The sequence below is a fragment of the Grus americana genome, chromosome 3 (assembly GCF_028858705.1).
Source record: "Grus americana isolate bGruAme1 chromosome 3, bGruAme1.mat, whole genome shotgun sequence".
Lineage (NCBI taxonomy): Eukaryota > Metazoa > Chordata > Aves > Gruiformes > Gruidae > Grus > Grus americana.
Window position 1 is genome coordinate 27,380,025 of NC_072854.1, and position 18,053 is coordinate 27,398,077.

The 18,053-nt window shown below is 36.4% G+C and overlaps 1 protein-coding gene across 1 annotated transcript in view; it reads right to left on the bottom strand.

The window, feature by feature from the left end:
* Positions 1–18,053, bottom strand: part of COL21A1 (collagen type XXI alpha 1 chain) — a 114,413-nt gene that overhangs the window by 12,837 nt on the left and 83,523 nt on the right. Inside the window, exons 18-22 of the mRNA XM_054822413.1 lie at positions 13,267–13,311; positions 12,850–12,903; positions 4,286–4,339; positions 2,954–3,007; positions 2,356–2,427 (exon numbers count right to left, since the gene is read on the bottom strand). Coding sequence (XP_054678388.1) covers positions 2,356–2,427; positions 2,954–3,007; positions 4,286–4,339; positions 12,850–12,903; positions 13,267–13,311 — 279 coding nt within the window. The remainder of the gene's footprint in view (positions 1–2,355; positions 2,428–2,953; positions 3,008–4,285; positions 4,340–12,849; positions 12,904–13,266; positions 13,312–18,053) is intronic.

An 18,053-nucleotide genomic window follows, 5' to 3' on the forward strand; every position in this document is an offset into this window, starting at 1 on the left:
GAGCCCTTCTGGAGCAGAAGCTGAAGTCTAGTGGAATACTTCTGCATGGGATTTTCATAAAACTTTAAATGTAACACCACCCTTCTAACTTACTGCTTCATTACCTTTTAACCTTTCTTTCCATAGTGAAGTACCTGATTCAACTCTATTTCTGTAAAGCCTTTATATGAAGGGCTTCATCCTTCAAAAGGTGGTCCTCTACACTGCTAGTAATACTACAAAGATGCATTATTATTTTTTACTAACTGCTTATTTCTATCTGACACCTTCCCTGAGCTTCCTTTGCTTTTTCCTACTTATTCTGAAAGCTGTAATTTGAATATATAATGGAGGAATCTTTGCCCTAGTTGAGACTCCAGTATTTTCCAGGAAACACTGCTAGATTTCCAACACAAGTGTCAGATATATTACCTAAAGATACTTAATTTATTTTTATAGAATTTTTTTCCTATATATATAAATATAGCTTCCAGTCAAACAAAAAGTTCAGCCATAGTGGCTGAGACAAAACTGAGAGCTTTCAACTACACAGGAGATTTTTAGTAGAATGTTGTCATCTTATAGAAGAAAATCTCCAGAAAAGCACTTAATGTAATGTTAATTACAGCTTTAAGTTATGCAAAAAGCTGTGTGCTTGAATTTCAAAACATACCAAAGAACAATATTGCCTATAATCTTTGTCGCCCAGAGAAGCTGTGGATGTCCTCTCCCTGGAAGTGTTTAAGGCCCGGTTGGATGGGGCTTTGGGCAACCTGGTCTACTGGAGGGTGTCCCTACCCATGGCAGGGGGGGTTGGAACTAGATGATCTTTAAGATACCTTCCAACCCAAACCATTCTATGATTCTATGATTTTCAACCTGGGACTCCTTAAAGACATGTGACTGTCAGAAAATCCTACACACCTACATTTTAAAAATAAGAATGACTATCCAGATAAGTAAAACATCAATACTAGATTTTACAATGTGTTCACAAAGCAATCCTTCAGCAATGAAGAATTTCAGCACAACCACGTCTATAGCAGTGTTTGATAGATGTAAGGCTGCACCAAGAGATGGTGAGATCCTTGAAGGCATGATCTTTATGAGAACTCCATATGCAAGAGTACACATAGGTTCGTCTGAAAAGAAGAAATAATTTTCAACACGTACAGTAGAAGTAGGATCCAAATAACCGAACTTTTGCCATCTAAAATTTCAACATTTAATTTAGCTAACTGTCTAGGCTTCAGCTACAGTCAAAGGCAGGCATAGAGATGTGAATTAATGACTCCTCAAGGAGCTCAGACTCTCTCAACTGAAAATGGAGAGAACACAGACAGCTTGGTTAGATCAGATAACTTACTGGCTAAGGCTAACTGAGCTGAATCTGTCCCAGCTGCCTAGGGTTAATTGCTCCAGTTCTTACAGTAGCTCCACAAAAGACTTTATGGATGTAGCACTTGCTATAAGATATAATATTAAGTAAATATAGAATCATGGATCATACCATTATGTACTACAATTCATAATGGATATTTCATTAATACCTATATCGTAGCATTTTACATTAAGTTTCTCCATTTTGGCCATTCTCTTCTCCCTACGAAAATGTCGTGGGTTTACCCCAGCCGGCAGCCGAGCACCACGCAGCTGCTCGCTCACTCCCCCTCATCGGGATGGGGGAGAGAATTGGAAAAGTGAAAGTGAGAAAACTCGTGGGTTGAGATAAAGACAGTTTAACAGGTAAAGCAAAAGCCGCGCGCACAAGCAAAGCAAAGCAAGGAATTCATTCACCACTTCCCATGGGCTGGCAGGTGTTCAGCCATCTCCAGGAAAGCAGGGCTCTGTCACACGTAACGGTTACTTGGGAAGACAAATGCCATCACTCCAAACGCCACCGCCCCCCCGCCCTTCCCCCAAGCTCCTTATAAACTGAGCATGACGTCATATGGTATGGAATATCCTTTTGGTCAGTTTGGGTCACCTGTCCTGTCTGTGTCTCCTCCCAACTTCTTGTGCACCCCCAGCCATCCCGCTGGCAGGGCAGTGCAAGAAGCAGAAAAGGCCTTGGCCCCGTGTAAACCCTGCTCAACAACAGGTCCATAGAACAAAAACATCTCTATATTATCAATGCTGTCTCCAGCACAAATCCAAAACATATCCCCACACTAGCTACTGTGAAGAAAATCAACCCTCTCAGCTGAAACCAGGACAGAAAAACAATTATTTTTTAAAAGAATGGGTCTTCCAAAATATACCAACTATTCTCTAATAATAATGATGTATTTAGAAAGAAGATTTCCTTTAATAATGATTACTTACATTACTTCCAATAAAAGATGCAATTAATATAAAACTGCAAAAAATACTTACCTTTATACCCTGGGTACCAGGAATGCCTGGGTAGCCTGGTTCACCTGGAGCACCCGGTACTCCTACTTCTCCCTGAGTAATACAATAGCTCTGTGTCAGTGATGTTCTGTGTGTAAAAACATATATTGCATGTTTTCTCAAGGTCAGATGATATGGTTTGGCTATGATATTTTGAAATTTTATAACTGAGGATGATTGAAATGTCGGGAGAATTTGTGAAAGTATGTTGAATACAGAGAAGCCACAAAAGGGACTCCTAATTCTTAACTTCAGTTTTCTAGTATCTGTCCTTTTTAATTGCCTTTTAATACAGTTGATGTTCATTTTTCAAAATTACACAAATAAAACTGTCTGAAGTAATGGCAATGTGTTCAGGTTTGAACTTCATGAACAGCTGACTTACATTGCCTAAAAGCTAGTATAAAATTAGTAAGAATAAGCCATCAAATGGATTCTGATGCAATTTTATGTTAACTACTGCTTCATTTTGAAACAAAGTGCCTTGTAGCTAATCATGGAAAACCATGGAAAATGAGTAAATCATGGAAAAGTAAATAAATCTCTTCTTTAACTAGAATACTTCCAGATTCATATTTACCTTGGCTCCTGATGATCCTGGTTTCCCCTGTATTCCAGGTTCGCCTTTATCACCCTATATAAGAATAAAAGAGTGTGGCTGATACATCAGTATGTTTGTCACATGTAATATGACTAGCAAACATAAACAGATGCTGCTGGGAAATTGCCTTAAAAATAGGCACGGGTAGTGACTGAAAGGCTAAAGTTCTGCTCCCTTACAGGACACCTGAATTTTCAACTTTCTCTCAGGAGAGATGAGTTACTGATGACAAAACATGATCTGCCAGTCTCTGCTCACCTGTCCCTTCCCCACCTGCCTAATTTCCCTTGCCCAGTCATACCATGTTTGTGTGTACACAAACCAAAATATTTATCTTTTGTTTTTTATTGTAGCCTATGGAATTAGACATATATGCAGCATGAGAATTTTCATTAAAATCTAAGAATTATTCATTACTTCATGATGCTCTTCTGTACGAATAAGCTTATTAAGCATGATTCTGTAAGAATTGCCTTATATTCTGAATGAGAGAGAAATAAACAAAACAAAAGCATTTTTCACAAAAGAAAATAAAGCTAATGAATTTTTAGTTACTTCATAGGTATTCGATCTTCTTGACCATAGCAAACATTGACCATTTTAAAAAATGTTACCTTCAGTATAAAATTTAAAATAAATACATATGTACTTTTGGATATAAAATAATGTATGAGTGGAAATGGAGTTAAATGTAAATACAAAGTTTGGAAAATGGATTCCGTATTCCTAAATATCCTCTAGGACACACAATTCAGTGCTTACTGGCCAAAACTCATCTTGGATTAAATTAAAAGGTTACACTAACAGATCTGGATTTATAGTATCTATTTTAGTTCCTGAGAGCATGGGTCAAATTAATTCTTGCTGTAGCTGCAGTGCAATCAATAAAGTTACATCTGAAATAAATTTGGCTCCTTGGATGGAAAAAGCAGCACGTAACACTATTTAACACAATTAGAATATAAATAACTGTAACATGGGTAGAAAGTTCTGATGTATACTGAGAATTATCTGGCTCTCAGCATTGCAGAACATTTTCCAGGACTGCAAAGCTGAAACAGTCTCATGACCATTTCTGCAATTGTTCCAAACCTCCTGGGATGACAGGCACCATTTACTGAGCTTTATTAAGCTCTCTTGAGATTGAAGCTCTCTTAAGACTGATATTACCTATAAGGCAGTATAGGGAAAATCATACAGCAACTCACCAATATTTAATATACAAAAAAATTAGCTGCAAAATCCTGGTGTTTTGTCATCTATAAAGCAGTCATTTATTAAAGTCACAAGCAAATTAACACAAACACTTACCTTAGGCCCAGGAGCTCCAGGTAGACCAAATGAGCCTTCTGGTCCCATCAAACCCTATTTATTTGTGAAAAAGGCAGAGACATTTCTGTACTAAGCTAGAGGAATAATGGTTTCAGTATAGTGTATTAGTATTATTAGTAGCATTATTACATTTCTATAGTGAAATAAATAGGAGAGGAAATATGTCTTGATCATATTACTATACAGGCTGTAGCTCTGATACAGCATGGTGGATTATTTTAAACCTTCTATGGCCTAAGGAAGGGCTACTGTGCAATGGGAAAAAACAAGCAGGAACAAAGCACAGCACTGTCATGAAATACTCCTGAGAGAAAAAATTCTGCAACTCAAAACCCCCGTCTGCATGATATAATCTTTAACATATCTTTAATATGTCCTTAGCTATAATTGGAAGTGACACAAGAGTTTCTTAGTTTCTATTTAGGGTTCTCAAAACCAGCAAAAGTATATGAGGCGTTTCATAATTCTGTCCCTTCTTTCTGACTGTGTGTCCCTCAAGGGTTGCCATGCCTTCCTTTTGCAAACTTTGTGGAGATTTATCAGGAGCAGTTAACTTTGGGGTCACACCTTTGCATCTTCTGCAGAATCTTCCGGACTGAACTGTTCATTCAAGAACCCAATATCTTCTGTCGTTTCAGATCACAACACTTCAGCACAAAGCCAGAGCATTGCCAAAACAGTCCCTTGGACTCCTCTCATGGAAACATGTTGATAAAGGCATGTTTAGTTATCTTTGTTCCATACATAAAATAGGAGCTAAAGGATGAGGCTTCGGGCAAAGTGGTCTAGTTGAGGGTGTCCCTGCCCATGGCAGGGGGGTTGGAACTAGTTGATCTTTAAGGTCCCATCCAACCCAAACCATTCTATGACTCTATGGTTCTATGATGTTAAACCATCAAATGGCTGGCTTGCTTAATTTCTGTTTAAAGCTACTCTCAAGTACACATTAGAAAAGAAGTCTTTTTTTAAAATCATACTTTCCAGGAAGGAATTCCCATTTATAGTATTTTCCACATCTAGTGTTAATACATGTCTTTGTCACCACTTCATCTCAGTTCTCTTTGACTCTAGAACTGCATGCGTCAATAAAAGCAATATATTATTATTGTTTTATTTGGACTTGCATATATACTCTGAAATATGATCTGCTATATCAGTGTACTTAAGACACAGCATACAATGAAAGCATAATAATACAGAAAGTCAAACAATTAAATAACGCCTGGAAATCTAACTTGCCAGAGATTAAGTTTTATCAATGATTCTAACTGATAGTATTTTCAAAACCTACTCTCATTATTGTTATTTAATTTTTGCTTTCATATAGATAAAAACAACCACCTTCCATTTAGTACTAAATGTTAGGAACTATTCAGTTCCATGACATTATCTCAGACATCCTTCAAAAGTTACATGAGATCAAAAATAAATGCATGTCTGCAGTAATATGTTATACGGATTGTAACTCAGTTTTGAAAAAAAAAATATTAACTTTCTTTGCTAAAACTAAAAGGATGGCTTTATTTATGCAAATACAAGAGAAAATTCAGAATGTTTGGAACAAGAAGTAATTCTTTGTAGCAAGGATTTTCAGCATTTCATAATTTTTCTGGTATTTCACCTGTGCTTTACTGTTAATTGAGGCAGCACAGATTAACTCAGGTTTCTTTCCTGCTATGTTGTAAGAAAGTACTGGTCACCAAAACTTTCCATCAATAAACAGTAACTTGCTCTTTAGGCCACAGACACAGGTCTGCAAATACAAATAAATGGTATTAATCACAGGACTAAAACTTGAGTGACTTTGCTGCCAATTTTCCTCAGACTTTTCCTGTTCAGTCAATTGCACATGAAAATTCTTCTATTAATCTTCAATTTCTCTAAAATAATAATAACATACATCAAATAATTTGTAATACTTTCCTGAACTTTGAAGATTAGATCTGTTTGTTCTTACTTACATAGAAAATCAGCCATTTTATCAAAGATGATGCAGTTAATCTAGTGTAATCTATTATCTGGTAAATAAAAGTTTACTATCCCCTATGCCATTTCTTTCATAGTTTTGGAATAGAAATTACCAATTCCTCTCCAGCTGGAGTGAAGCTTCTGAGGTCTGCTTCCACTCATAACCTAAGAGACACTGTATTCCCATTAATTATTTGCTTATGGCCTATGTTAAGCGCCAGCTTTATTACAGCAAGCGTAAGAAAATATTAATGTGGTTTTGGAACCTAACCTTGATTGTATTAAGACTGTCTCAATTCACTTGCACATCAGGCCTGCTTCTTCATTTTTTCTCTTCTGATTTACATAGCAAAATAAGGTTTTATTAATTTTCATTTCACTGTAAGGCTTAATTCAATTTGGCTGTTTTAAATCAAATTTCATGTTATCTATTGACCTCCTCACTTCTGAAATACAGCTCTCTTCATTGCATGATCTTTTTTGCATTCCTTGAAGGCTACCTTCCTTTTCCAAAAAACATTGTGAAATTATTATTGTCTTCTCCTCAGATTCCTGTTCTGTGCTAATTACTAGCACATTAATCAGTAGAGAAAAGCAAGCGTGGGTTTGGGGAGGGATAGTGGGAAGGGATGAGAAATGCGACGGGGATTTCTGGCTCCATTGCCACCTCAGTGCAGCCCTGTGTTTCAATTCATGTAACAAGCTGAAAGGCCTACCAACTCCACATTAGATCACTTCTAGTTTATGCCCACACCAGTCCTTGGATTACAGAAGTGGTAAATGTACATCACAAATGTCCCTCATTCATTTTATCTTATACAAAGTGGAAATACTATGGGTACAGAGTACCTTTTTTTTTTTTTTTAATCAGATACGTGTATATATCCACATTGACCAGCATACATATACTAGAGAAGGGAAATCAGAAAATACGTTTACTATAACTAAAGGTCAGGCATAAATCTGTGGAAAAGGGAGAAATAAAACCCAGTTGTCTCAGGCTTTCTTTCTTGCACTTTCATTACTAGTCCATATTTAATGTATTTTATTTAAAAAATTACAGGAAGAAGACTACATGAAGTCAGTACACTGCAAGAAGAAAACTTTCAGATGCAATACAGGAAAAGCTTGAGAACATCATCTGAAAACTATGGCATGTAAAATTAAAAGAGAAGAGCATGTCTTGAACAAAAATAAAGAACAATTCAAGGACATAAAATGTAGCATTACTCCCCCATTTTTCAGAGCTGACAATATATGTGGCAGATGAATTAATAAATTACTGATGTTGGCAATGTAATAGGGAGAGTTATTACTGAAGAACTTGTTACTGAAGAATTTTCCCAAGGTATTAACCGACCATCCACAAGCTTTCCATCTGTTTTTTCTGGAATAAACATATTCAGTGTGACTAATACAAGGAAAATCCCACTATCTTTTCTGGTTGAAATTCCCTAATGCCGTATAACATATTCAAATATTCCATGCATCAATTTTCTACTTATTTTATCAGGTGACAAAAGATACATTAAATGAGTTGACAGGAAACACGAATGAATTATTTTCAAGTGTATCAAGAACCAGATGTTATTTATCTAAATAAAGTTTGAAGAAAACATGGTAGGTGAGTTACTTGAATAAATACCTACACTTTGGAATCCCACAAAGCTTTATTAGAGCTGATGATACAGCATTCCCTCCAGCATTTTGTTCAACTTTGCTCAGAAAGAAATGGAGAAAAAATTTCCAGAAATTGGCAATAAAAATTATTAGAGACACAGGTGAGAGACCAAATGTGCATGTGTTAACTAGGGGGCATCTCAATTTCCAGTTCAGGCAATGTTTCATCCAAATTTGATCTAAACAACTGCAATAGTTGGTTGTCAAGGAAATTTATTCTTGCCAGAGAAGATCTTTGGGTGGCTGAAAAAGTCCTTTAAGTTCATGAAAAGAAAATTAACCAGTGTACTCATTTTATACAAAAGGGCTTCTGACAGCTGTAATGTAGTGGTCATGCCTGTAGTAGAGTCAGGAAAGGAAGAGCTGCTGGGTGGATGCAGGGTAGCTGTACATTGTGCAGGAAATTCTGAATGTATTGGATGACAAAGTAACCCAGAATTTGTAAAACCCAAAACTGGTTTCAATCTTTCTCTCCAACTAGGACTGCATTGGTTTTGTTTGATTATATATTATATTAAGGAACTGTGAGCATGGAAAAACAGAAGTGACCTCTTCGATACGTTTATGGACATTGATATGCCTATATATAATCTTTGTTATCTGGAAACCAGAGTCAAGTTTTTTAAACCTAGCATTATTCAGAGAGCAAGTTCAGGGCTCCCTCCTTTGCTTGTGGTTATCTTCAGAGATATAGGAGAAAGCACGAACCACACCCTTAGTTCTTCTAAATTTTAGCTGATGAAAAACAATAAAACAAAGTGAAAATTTGAGAAAAGAAATAGGAAAGAAGATGAGATCTGTGGACTGTGCAACTTTGAAAAATCTATTTACAGTTTAATAACCTCCTCAGCTTCTTCAAGTGATAATCCACATATCCATTTGGATTCCACGTGACTCGGCAGCACTCAGCACAATTACAGCATGCTAAAGTAAAGATTTAAGAGTCCTTTGTGGAATCAATGATCTCAGCATCATTCTGACAAATGCACAATTGAAACCAAAAGATCACCTCAAAAATGGTGAGGTTTACTTGTAATGGGATAGACGTACATTACTGGATAGACACACAGCAAGCTTTGACCTACAGGGGGTGTGATCATTCCTCCCTTTGGAGGTCTCAACAACCTGACTGATTACAAATGAAGTCTAGCACCTGATTTAAGAGCAATTCAGATGCAAGAAAGTTGGGAGGGGTCTGAAAATATATTGTCTCTGAAAAGTAAAATTAGACTGCTATTCAGCCTTAAGCATCTGAAATTCATCCGCCTTCTGATTGGGGAGAAAAGGCAACCTTCACAGAAAAATAGAGAAGTCTTCCCACAATGACCATAACATGCTATTAAATCAAAGACTGGCTCACCAAATAATCAATCAAACAATCCCATATAAAATCACAAAATCCCAATAAATTTGTGACAGAAAAAAATATAGACATGCTTTCAGGGAGAGGGCAGTGGGAGTTACAGATACTGAAAGGACTTTAACTGAACTGATGCGCATAATCAAAACTTCAACACTAAGATATAATTGAAAAATAGCAAGGATAGAGAGGACTCAGATTTAGATAGGTCTTAGGCCAAGTACATGCTCCATTTAGCCAGGTAGGCATATATTGCTCTTATTACCAGGAGTAATTGGAGAAGAACAGGCACTTTGTAGAAATAAAGAACCATTCAGCATCCACATGTGTTGTAACTGAGGCATACTGTCTTCTCTAAATCCTTTATTGTCAGGTCTGCTGGGTGTCAGAAGAGTATGGGACTCCTTATCACCAAGCTCAGAAAATTCACAAACCAAAACTGTCTCAGATGGCCAAATGTAGGCAAAATCTGGTAAACTACATCTGACTTTGTCTTTTGGTGATCCTTAGACAGCCATGGAAAAGGCATAAAGCATTATCTCCCTCTGTGACTTCAACTCCGAAAGTGTAGAACTCTAAAGGAAAGCAGCCTGTATTTCCAGTTAAAAGCAAAGAGACAAAATTCTGGAAACCCCTATTCATTAAAATGACATCAAGAACAAATTTCTCACTCCTGATTCAGTATTCTAAAGTGAATGAGAATGTCTGACATCATGTTGAAGACTCATATGTAACTCAAATATCTGACAAAACAATTGCAATGTCTTCCCAGAAAAGAAGAAAACCCCTTACATTACTTTGCTTGGGGATGGAGACTCATGTTTTCAGTCACTATTGGCTTATAGTAAGTCCTTAACCTGGGCTCCCCTTAAAGAAGCTTCTGCCGAAGCTCTGAATTCCAATATGTCAAGGTGTATTTTCTTTTTCTCTAGAGAAAAGAGACTCCTGGTTTTGGATAACCTTTCTGTCTTAGGAGGGAAAAATGCACCAGTAACAATCTGGACAGAGAAGTGCCATACTCTGTGGAACATTCCAGCACTAGTTTAAAAACGACCCTTAGGCTAGTACTTACCTTCATACTCAGATGGTTAATTTGGCATGCAGCAACACATAGTTAGGCAAGACTGCACACACCAAGCTGGTCAGACATACATGTTGCTAACCTCCATCCAAACAGGGATGCTCTTTAGAATGAGGAATGATACAGCGGGATGTAAACCCCAAACAATTTTGATATCAGGTCTGCCCTTATATAATCTAGAAGACAGTAACCTTAACTAGCATTTTAGAGAGATTCAGCAAGAAAGACAGAGTATCAAAAGGTGCACACTGAGATCCCTGGCATTCGCTTTCTTCAGGGTTCCTGTTGCCCACCAACATGAGGCACAAGCTACCACAATAACCTGGGTAAACACCAGTGGAGTCACTGAGAGCAGAAAATACAAGTCCCTGAAGAGATTATTCCTGTCCTGCAATGAAAGGTAGAAACTGACAGTAAGATGGCCTTAGCAGTGTGACAGTAGGCATCCTGATGACTGAGGAATGAACATCAAGCCCCCTTTAGAGAGCCACTGACTATCCTGTATTTGACCTTCCAGTCTTCTGGAATGGATGAAATCCAGCCTGGTAGCTGGATATCAAGAGGAAGTTCACTACTGATGAAGCATTTTCATAGGGAAAGACCTTAAAAAGGGATGGGGTAGATAAATTGAGCAGACAAGTTATGAAACTCTTAACAATCGCCAAAATCCAAGAACCTATAGCAATGTTCTCTCACCTGTTGCCAAAGTATCAGGAGGCTTAACATAACAGCAAGGGAAGCAGAGAGAAGAGTTCACAGCTTTCACCCACAATTTCCACACTTTAAATATGCCGCTGGGCTAAAAATTGGCATTTGCCATAGCCTTGCCTTTTGCTGCTGATAGAAGGAATATTGCAACTTCTGACCATAACTTCCCTATTTAGGAATAAAATGGTCAGTACCATTTCTACCTACAATGCAGGCATCACTATCTAAGCTTCTCAGTCTCTTCCTTCGTTTCATTAATATCTACTTATGTCTAATAATTTTTCTGAAGGTCTATCAAGCGCATTTCCATCTTGCTGTTATTCAGATCCCTCAGCTTTGTCCAGATAATTTCATTTATTATTTCCTTTTACCTTTCCCTTTCAGACAGAACTAATTAGCAAGAGAATTATTGCTCTGAGATTGATTTTTGCAACAAGTGTTTACATGTTCGTCTCTTACTTATCAAAGGATTTATAAGAATCTGATACTTTCTCTTGGTTCGGATATTAGAAATCTGATCGCTATTGTTATAAAAATAAAAATCACAGACGGAGTTGGGCTTGGTAATTATTTATCTTTGAATGCATTTTCCAAGCTAAAGAAATTAAGCAGTATCTTACAGTTTCCCATATAATCATATTTATCCCAGTAATAACACTACAGAAATGCTGAAATTTCCCAAATAAATATTTTCAATGAAATGCTTTCTTGGCTTCCCAAGAAACTTAAGTTTCTTCTGTTTGGACTGGGCATGGACAAGCCCATTACATGCACAACATATAGTGAATCTCAAGATGAGGCAACAAGGCAAGAAAAAAGTAAGTGACCCATTGTCACACATTAAAACATTTGCATATGCCGCTCAGCCACAAATCCAGAAGTGTTATCTGATTTTTATCCGTGACAAGAGTTACTAATTCTGTGGCCTGAATACAACTGCATAAAATCTCTTATACTACCATATGGCTATATACACTAAGAATAAACTACAAATTTCTTAGAAGGTTAAAACTTTTTAGTCATTTAGTGCTCTGTTGTCCATAGAGATAATAGCATCAGTCTTAATTCTCTACTTAATTCTCTACAGTATTTACTTCATTCTAGCAGTAATAGTCTATAATGATGTGCTTGAGGTCGAATATAGGGTGACATAGCTTAACTAAATAAAAAGTCACAGTAAACAGCTTATATAAATTATAAAGAACATGGAAATCACCCTACTCAGACAGTAACAAAGATGTTGTAAGGTGGACTGTCCAAAAAGAGTGAATTATTCTCTGTTTCCTTCATTCCAAAATAAAAATCTCTCTTTAAGCAGTCTGAGAATTCAGTGATCTCAGCTATTCTCACAGTCTCTGTCAAAAGAGCACTATCACAAAAGCATCCTGAAATTCATCTTCAGAAATCCACTGCAAACTAGGACAATATTTAAGTTGGTCTTAACTTTCAAAATAAATTTACTTGAGTACTTTCAAAGTTAATTTAAAGTTAATTAATTCAGAGAGTAAATTCAGACTAATGTGTTTGCTGGATTTGTTTATCAACTGCAGTCAGGAAATCATCAATTTTAAAAGAAAAGTGGGTATATAATATCTTGGGGGGAATTCAGAGATTAGACTTAGTCTGATTGTATTTTCCAACCTGAAAATGCTAGGTTGCTGCTGTATTTGCCGTTGCTTCTTTGCTTATTACAAGTAGAGAATGACCGCATCATTTGTTCATAACAACACTATTTTGCAAACTTACAGTTTCCCCTGGTGACCCTTTTGCTCCTGGTTGACCCGGTGGTCCAATTTCACCCTATATTTTTTACATAAAGAGAAGAATCCTGTGATATAACATAGGTGAAGTTAACAAATTTGCTAAATATTCTTTAATTATGCAGATTTATTTAGTTAGGATTTTTTTTCAAAGTATTATAAAATTAACTTTGCTACTTTTAAATTATTCATTCCTTCTGGAATAGTTGAAATAAAACCTAATGAGAGATTTTCAAACATGCCACAAAGAATTTGGAGCATGTGTGCATTCATTCACAGCATGATTTGATGTTCTGAATCCCCACTATGAAAACTCTACTCTAAGCACAGACTGAACACTTAGTTTGGAATGGGAATATATATATGCACAGGTTTTAACTGTATTTTGAACTGTTCATAATACCTTTTGTCCTTTTGCTCCTTGATTTCCAGGGATTCCAGGAATTCCCTGAGGAGGAAAAAGAAAATCTTTTAAATATATGGAATAGTTTCTCCAGAAAATGATATATAACCCCCCAGTTCATGTCCTCATAAATTTAACATTTGCCATATCATTGGGGTTCAAAATATGGGCAGGAAATAGAAAATTAAAAAACCACATAAGAGAAGAGAGCTTCAGCTGGAAAGATGCAAACTATTTAATCTGGGGATACAGTGAGACACTCATGTTCAGTTGCTCTCCAGTGCTTTCCTGCCAGGAGTCCACGTCTGCTGCTGGGCAGGCTCACATGCTCCTGGTTGCCCACCAAGAGCTGCAATGCTTTACTGAAAACCCTGACTGATGCAGGGAAAGAAACCACTTTTCATTATCCATAAGATTTCCTGCATAAGATAGAGTGAAAGTCCTCGCCAATGGGACCTTGAGTATGACAAATCCTATTTTTCTATCTAAAATGCAGTGATTGTAACAGAACACAAGAGATAGCTATAATTATATTTGATGTATGCTAGCTTCCACCTCCACTAATACTTGTCTCTGTCATTTCCTCAGCATCGTTGCTCATTTAGCTCTACCGTATATCTCAGTTTTCTTACGGTGATCATTTAATCGAATGTAATTCCATTTTAAAACAAAACTCCATATATACTTATAACTGTAGTCTACATTCAGTTAATCTATTTTTTCTCTCAAGTAAAACTGCTCGAATTTATTGGTCAGACACTGTTCTTACTTGTATCATCATTAATCTGCAGCAAGAATTTGGCTTACAGACTTTACATTTTAATCTAATATTGAAATTAATATGCTACACTGAAAACAAGAGGACTGTTCTAGACACCACCAAACCAAATGCATTCTGTGGGAAAAAAATTAACACGAATGTAACAACCAGGAATAACCTGATAGTTTCCATATGGATTACATCTGTGCAACACTGGCTTGGAAAATATAGTTCCATTGTTTTGCAGTTTACACCCAGCTTCTAGTTAATAATGACCCCATCAAGCAGAAAGAGTTCATTGGTCAATGGCACATGAGTTAACAATGACGTCCTGAGCTTTTTACAGGTCATCAAAATTCCAATGTACCTATCATTAAAAGAAGAGATCAAAGAATATAATAAAAAGAACTGGAAAACAATGCCTTATTCTGAGACTTCTACTCACACTGTGTAACATAACTCTTCTTGCTAAACTTTTGTGCAAAAGCATCTTATATCTTTTGCACAAATAAAAAGATGGGAAATAGGGCGTATTTATCACCACGTTTAGGAACTTCCAGACCTGTCCATGAGTTCTCAGTATAATTATTTAACAGTTAATTTCTGTAGCTGTAAAATACAAAACTAAATTATAAATATCTGTATCTGTAATACAAAACAGAAATTGCTGATACAAGACATTTAACTTTGCCACTGATATAAAAGAAGAATAAAACTCAAACAGCAATCGTAAAACTAAGTCATAGTCCTTTTTTTTTTTCCCCCTTTTTTTTCTCCTTCTGATTGACTCTGCACTACTGAAGTACATGGAACTTTTAGGCTCTTATTGCAGTGGGAGCTGCTCCAGACCCTTAAAACCCTTTTATGGCTCACTGACATTGTCAGCTAAGAATGAATCTATCACTTATGCTAATGTGAGTGATTCCCAGAATACATGGGGTGGAGATTTTCAGTTGTTCTCCACACGTCAGTTGGCACAAAAGGAGAAGAATGAAGTGGCTAATTTGATCATAAAGAATGAGGTTTTCCTATGAGAGTTATTTTTCTGTACAGCTTCCACGGTTCAGTAATTACAAAGACTAATTTCTGTAGGATCAGCACCACGATGCCTAAAAAATTAAATTTGGTTTCCTTCTCATTATCTAGTCCCAATCACTTCCTTTTACATGGATAATCTCTGGTTATGTCAATTAGAATTATTTGCACTTTCCCAGAAGACAAGGTTAAAAAGTAGTTTAGATATCCTGAGATTCTTGCCTATACTTCTAGATCAAAAGCCAGACCAAGCTTTGGTAGTGTGTCTTGTTCCTAAACAGAGGTTTCACAAGCAGTACAAATCATGCTCAGAATCTGAGCATATTTTTGTCCACCACGAGGAATAAGGCACTTTTAAAAGGAAGTTATGTTTAATAGGATGACATAACACTAACTAAACTATCAAAGAAACCTTACTCTAATTATAAAAAAAGTATTCTTACTTTAAAGCATGAAGCGAGGCAACTAGTTTTACTCCATTTTTAAGATAAAAATGTAATTTTTGTGAAGAGTATATTGTAACTAAATTTATCACAAACGCCTGTGTTTAATCAAAACTTAATATGAAACAGATTCATCATGCAATTTTTCTGCCACTAAGGGAAACACAATGTTTGGAACTACTACAAATGGGAAAACTGCCACCCACTGGGAGTAACAGATTCAATGCTATGGAATAATTCATGATTCACTGGCCTACGGAAAAAAATTGCCTTTGGGGATGTCCTTTGCAAAGCTATCAAGCAACATTTTGTTCATATGAAATAAGGAAAAGGGTTTGTAATTCTAGATTTTCTTTTGTCTTTCCAGAAAACTTATTTTAAATGGTTTGTATTTATCATATATGCAGGTATAATACCAATAAAACATGGCATTACATTTCTAGCCAGAACAACTAAAAATCAAAGCATCTACTGTGCTTTAGTGACTTTACATGAGTAAAGTTTTTTTAGTGTCTTTACATGAGTTGGACCATCTTATGCTTCCGAATCAATCTGGTCCCCTTCTTCTTTAACATCAAATTTTATGTAAGGTTTATTCAGTGTTTCTTCATATTTAAAAATGCAGTTTATTGCAAGCCTTACTACTGCCTTAGTTCTTTCAACATCATCAATCTGACTTTCTTAATTACCTTCATTTTATTCAAATGCCTTCCTCCTTTCTCTGAAATTTTCCCCTAAATGGGAAGTCTTTGCTTACCCCATAAAAGCCTGTAATAATATTCATTATTTTAGCCTTAATCAGCAAGTGCTATAATCACATGAAATTTAAGGCCAGCAAGCTGGCTTTATAAATCTAATTTCTTGGTTTAAAAATGTGTCTATTCTAAAGATTCTCAACTGCAAGTTTTATCACACGCTGCTGAGTTCGTGCCTAAAAAGTAATGTGATCGTGTATCAGTCTGGCAGCTAACAAGATTTTTTATTTATTGAGACAGTGCTGTCTTTACCCTTTATTCAGCCTTCTTTGCCTGTTCAATCATTTATCTTCCCCCCTGTGTTACCTATGTGTACCTAGAAGCCTGTCAGCTTTCTAAGCTCTTGTTACAGACCTGGGGAGGCTTTGCAGGGTACCTCCAGGACACCTGAATGCCATGTAAGTAACTGAAAGCGTCTCTGGTGTCACTGAAAGTGCTGTGGGATAGCTGATCTACCCTTTGAAAAAGATGTCAGTCTGCTCTAAGAATTGTGTCATACATGCCAGATGTTGCATTGCCCTCATAAATCTCAAATGGCTCTCGGTGCCAATGCCTAGGCGACCAAATCTCACACACCTTGATGTCTCATTCTCTGGAGCAAAAAGTATCTCCTTTTTTTTCTTTTCTTTGCTTGTTCCTATATGCCTGGCGTGATAGGTCTCTATAGGCTCAGATAGCAAAAGCTTCTGCAAAGTCTTCACATTGGCTAGGAATCACAGGACATATAAGTGAAAACTAGGATATTCAAAGGTAAAAGGAGCTATGGGTATGCTTTATGTGCAATAAATAGCAGTGCTTAGCTATGGGTATCAGCTTCACCACAGAATGAAGCTCATCTGGGTATGCAACTACATCCCCTGATGCAGTCCTCCTCAGCTGCAGCGCCCACAGCTGGGACTTCAGAACACCCAAACCCATGAAATTGTTCCTATTGTGATGACAACCTTCAATGATGACACTTATACAATTCCATATAAATATTCTATTTTATCCCAGTTTTAGCAATTTAAATAAATCTTCCATTCCTTGATAATACCTGGCAGATACAATGGATTTAACTGTAAAAGGAACATGGTTTCACAATCCCTGGAAAATGTTTCTTGTAGCTTTCATTAATCATGAAGTGTCTATTTTTGTTTTGGATTATATTAAACAGCTGGATTTTTTTCCATGCAGCCCCACAAAAAATCCATTAAGTAAATTGCCTGAGGCCTTATATACAGATCAACTAGGTGTAAGCATTTTTACTTAAGCCACAAGCTACATTTCTCAAAATATTTTTCCCACTTTTTCTAGCTAGTATTATGGATTATTTTTAACCCTCTCATGCTTAATTTTATGCTTGTGAACAGAGGAGAAACCACACATAAAAACTTTTTCCAGAACAAAACAAAAACTATTTTACTCCTAAAATGAATATTTATTAGCCTATTCTGTTCATTTGCTGCTACTGTCTTTAATATTCCCCATCTCTTCAGTGCCTGGTAGGACTTCATTCTTCAGTACTAGCTGATAGCCCTAGTATGGAAAGTAGGGGTTTCTAGACCACAGATAACATATCCATTATCAGCAAATTCTGTCTCTGGAAGATGCAAAATTATAGAATATTTCCAAAAGCTTCTCTGTTACGAGCAAACTGTTTTGCAGTCAATTCCCCAAGAAGATGGACAGAACATTAGTATAATTATTTTATTATTATCTTATTTTCTTAGCATAGGTATACAAAACTGTACTCTTTCAACATAACGCTTTAAACAAGCTCCTCACTGAATGCAGTACATCTGGACTTATTTT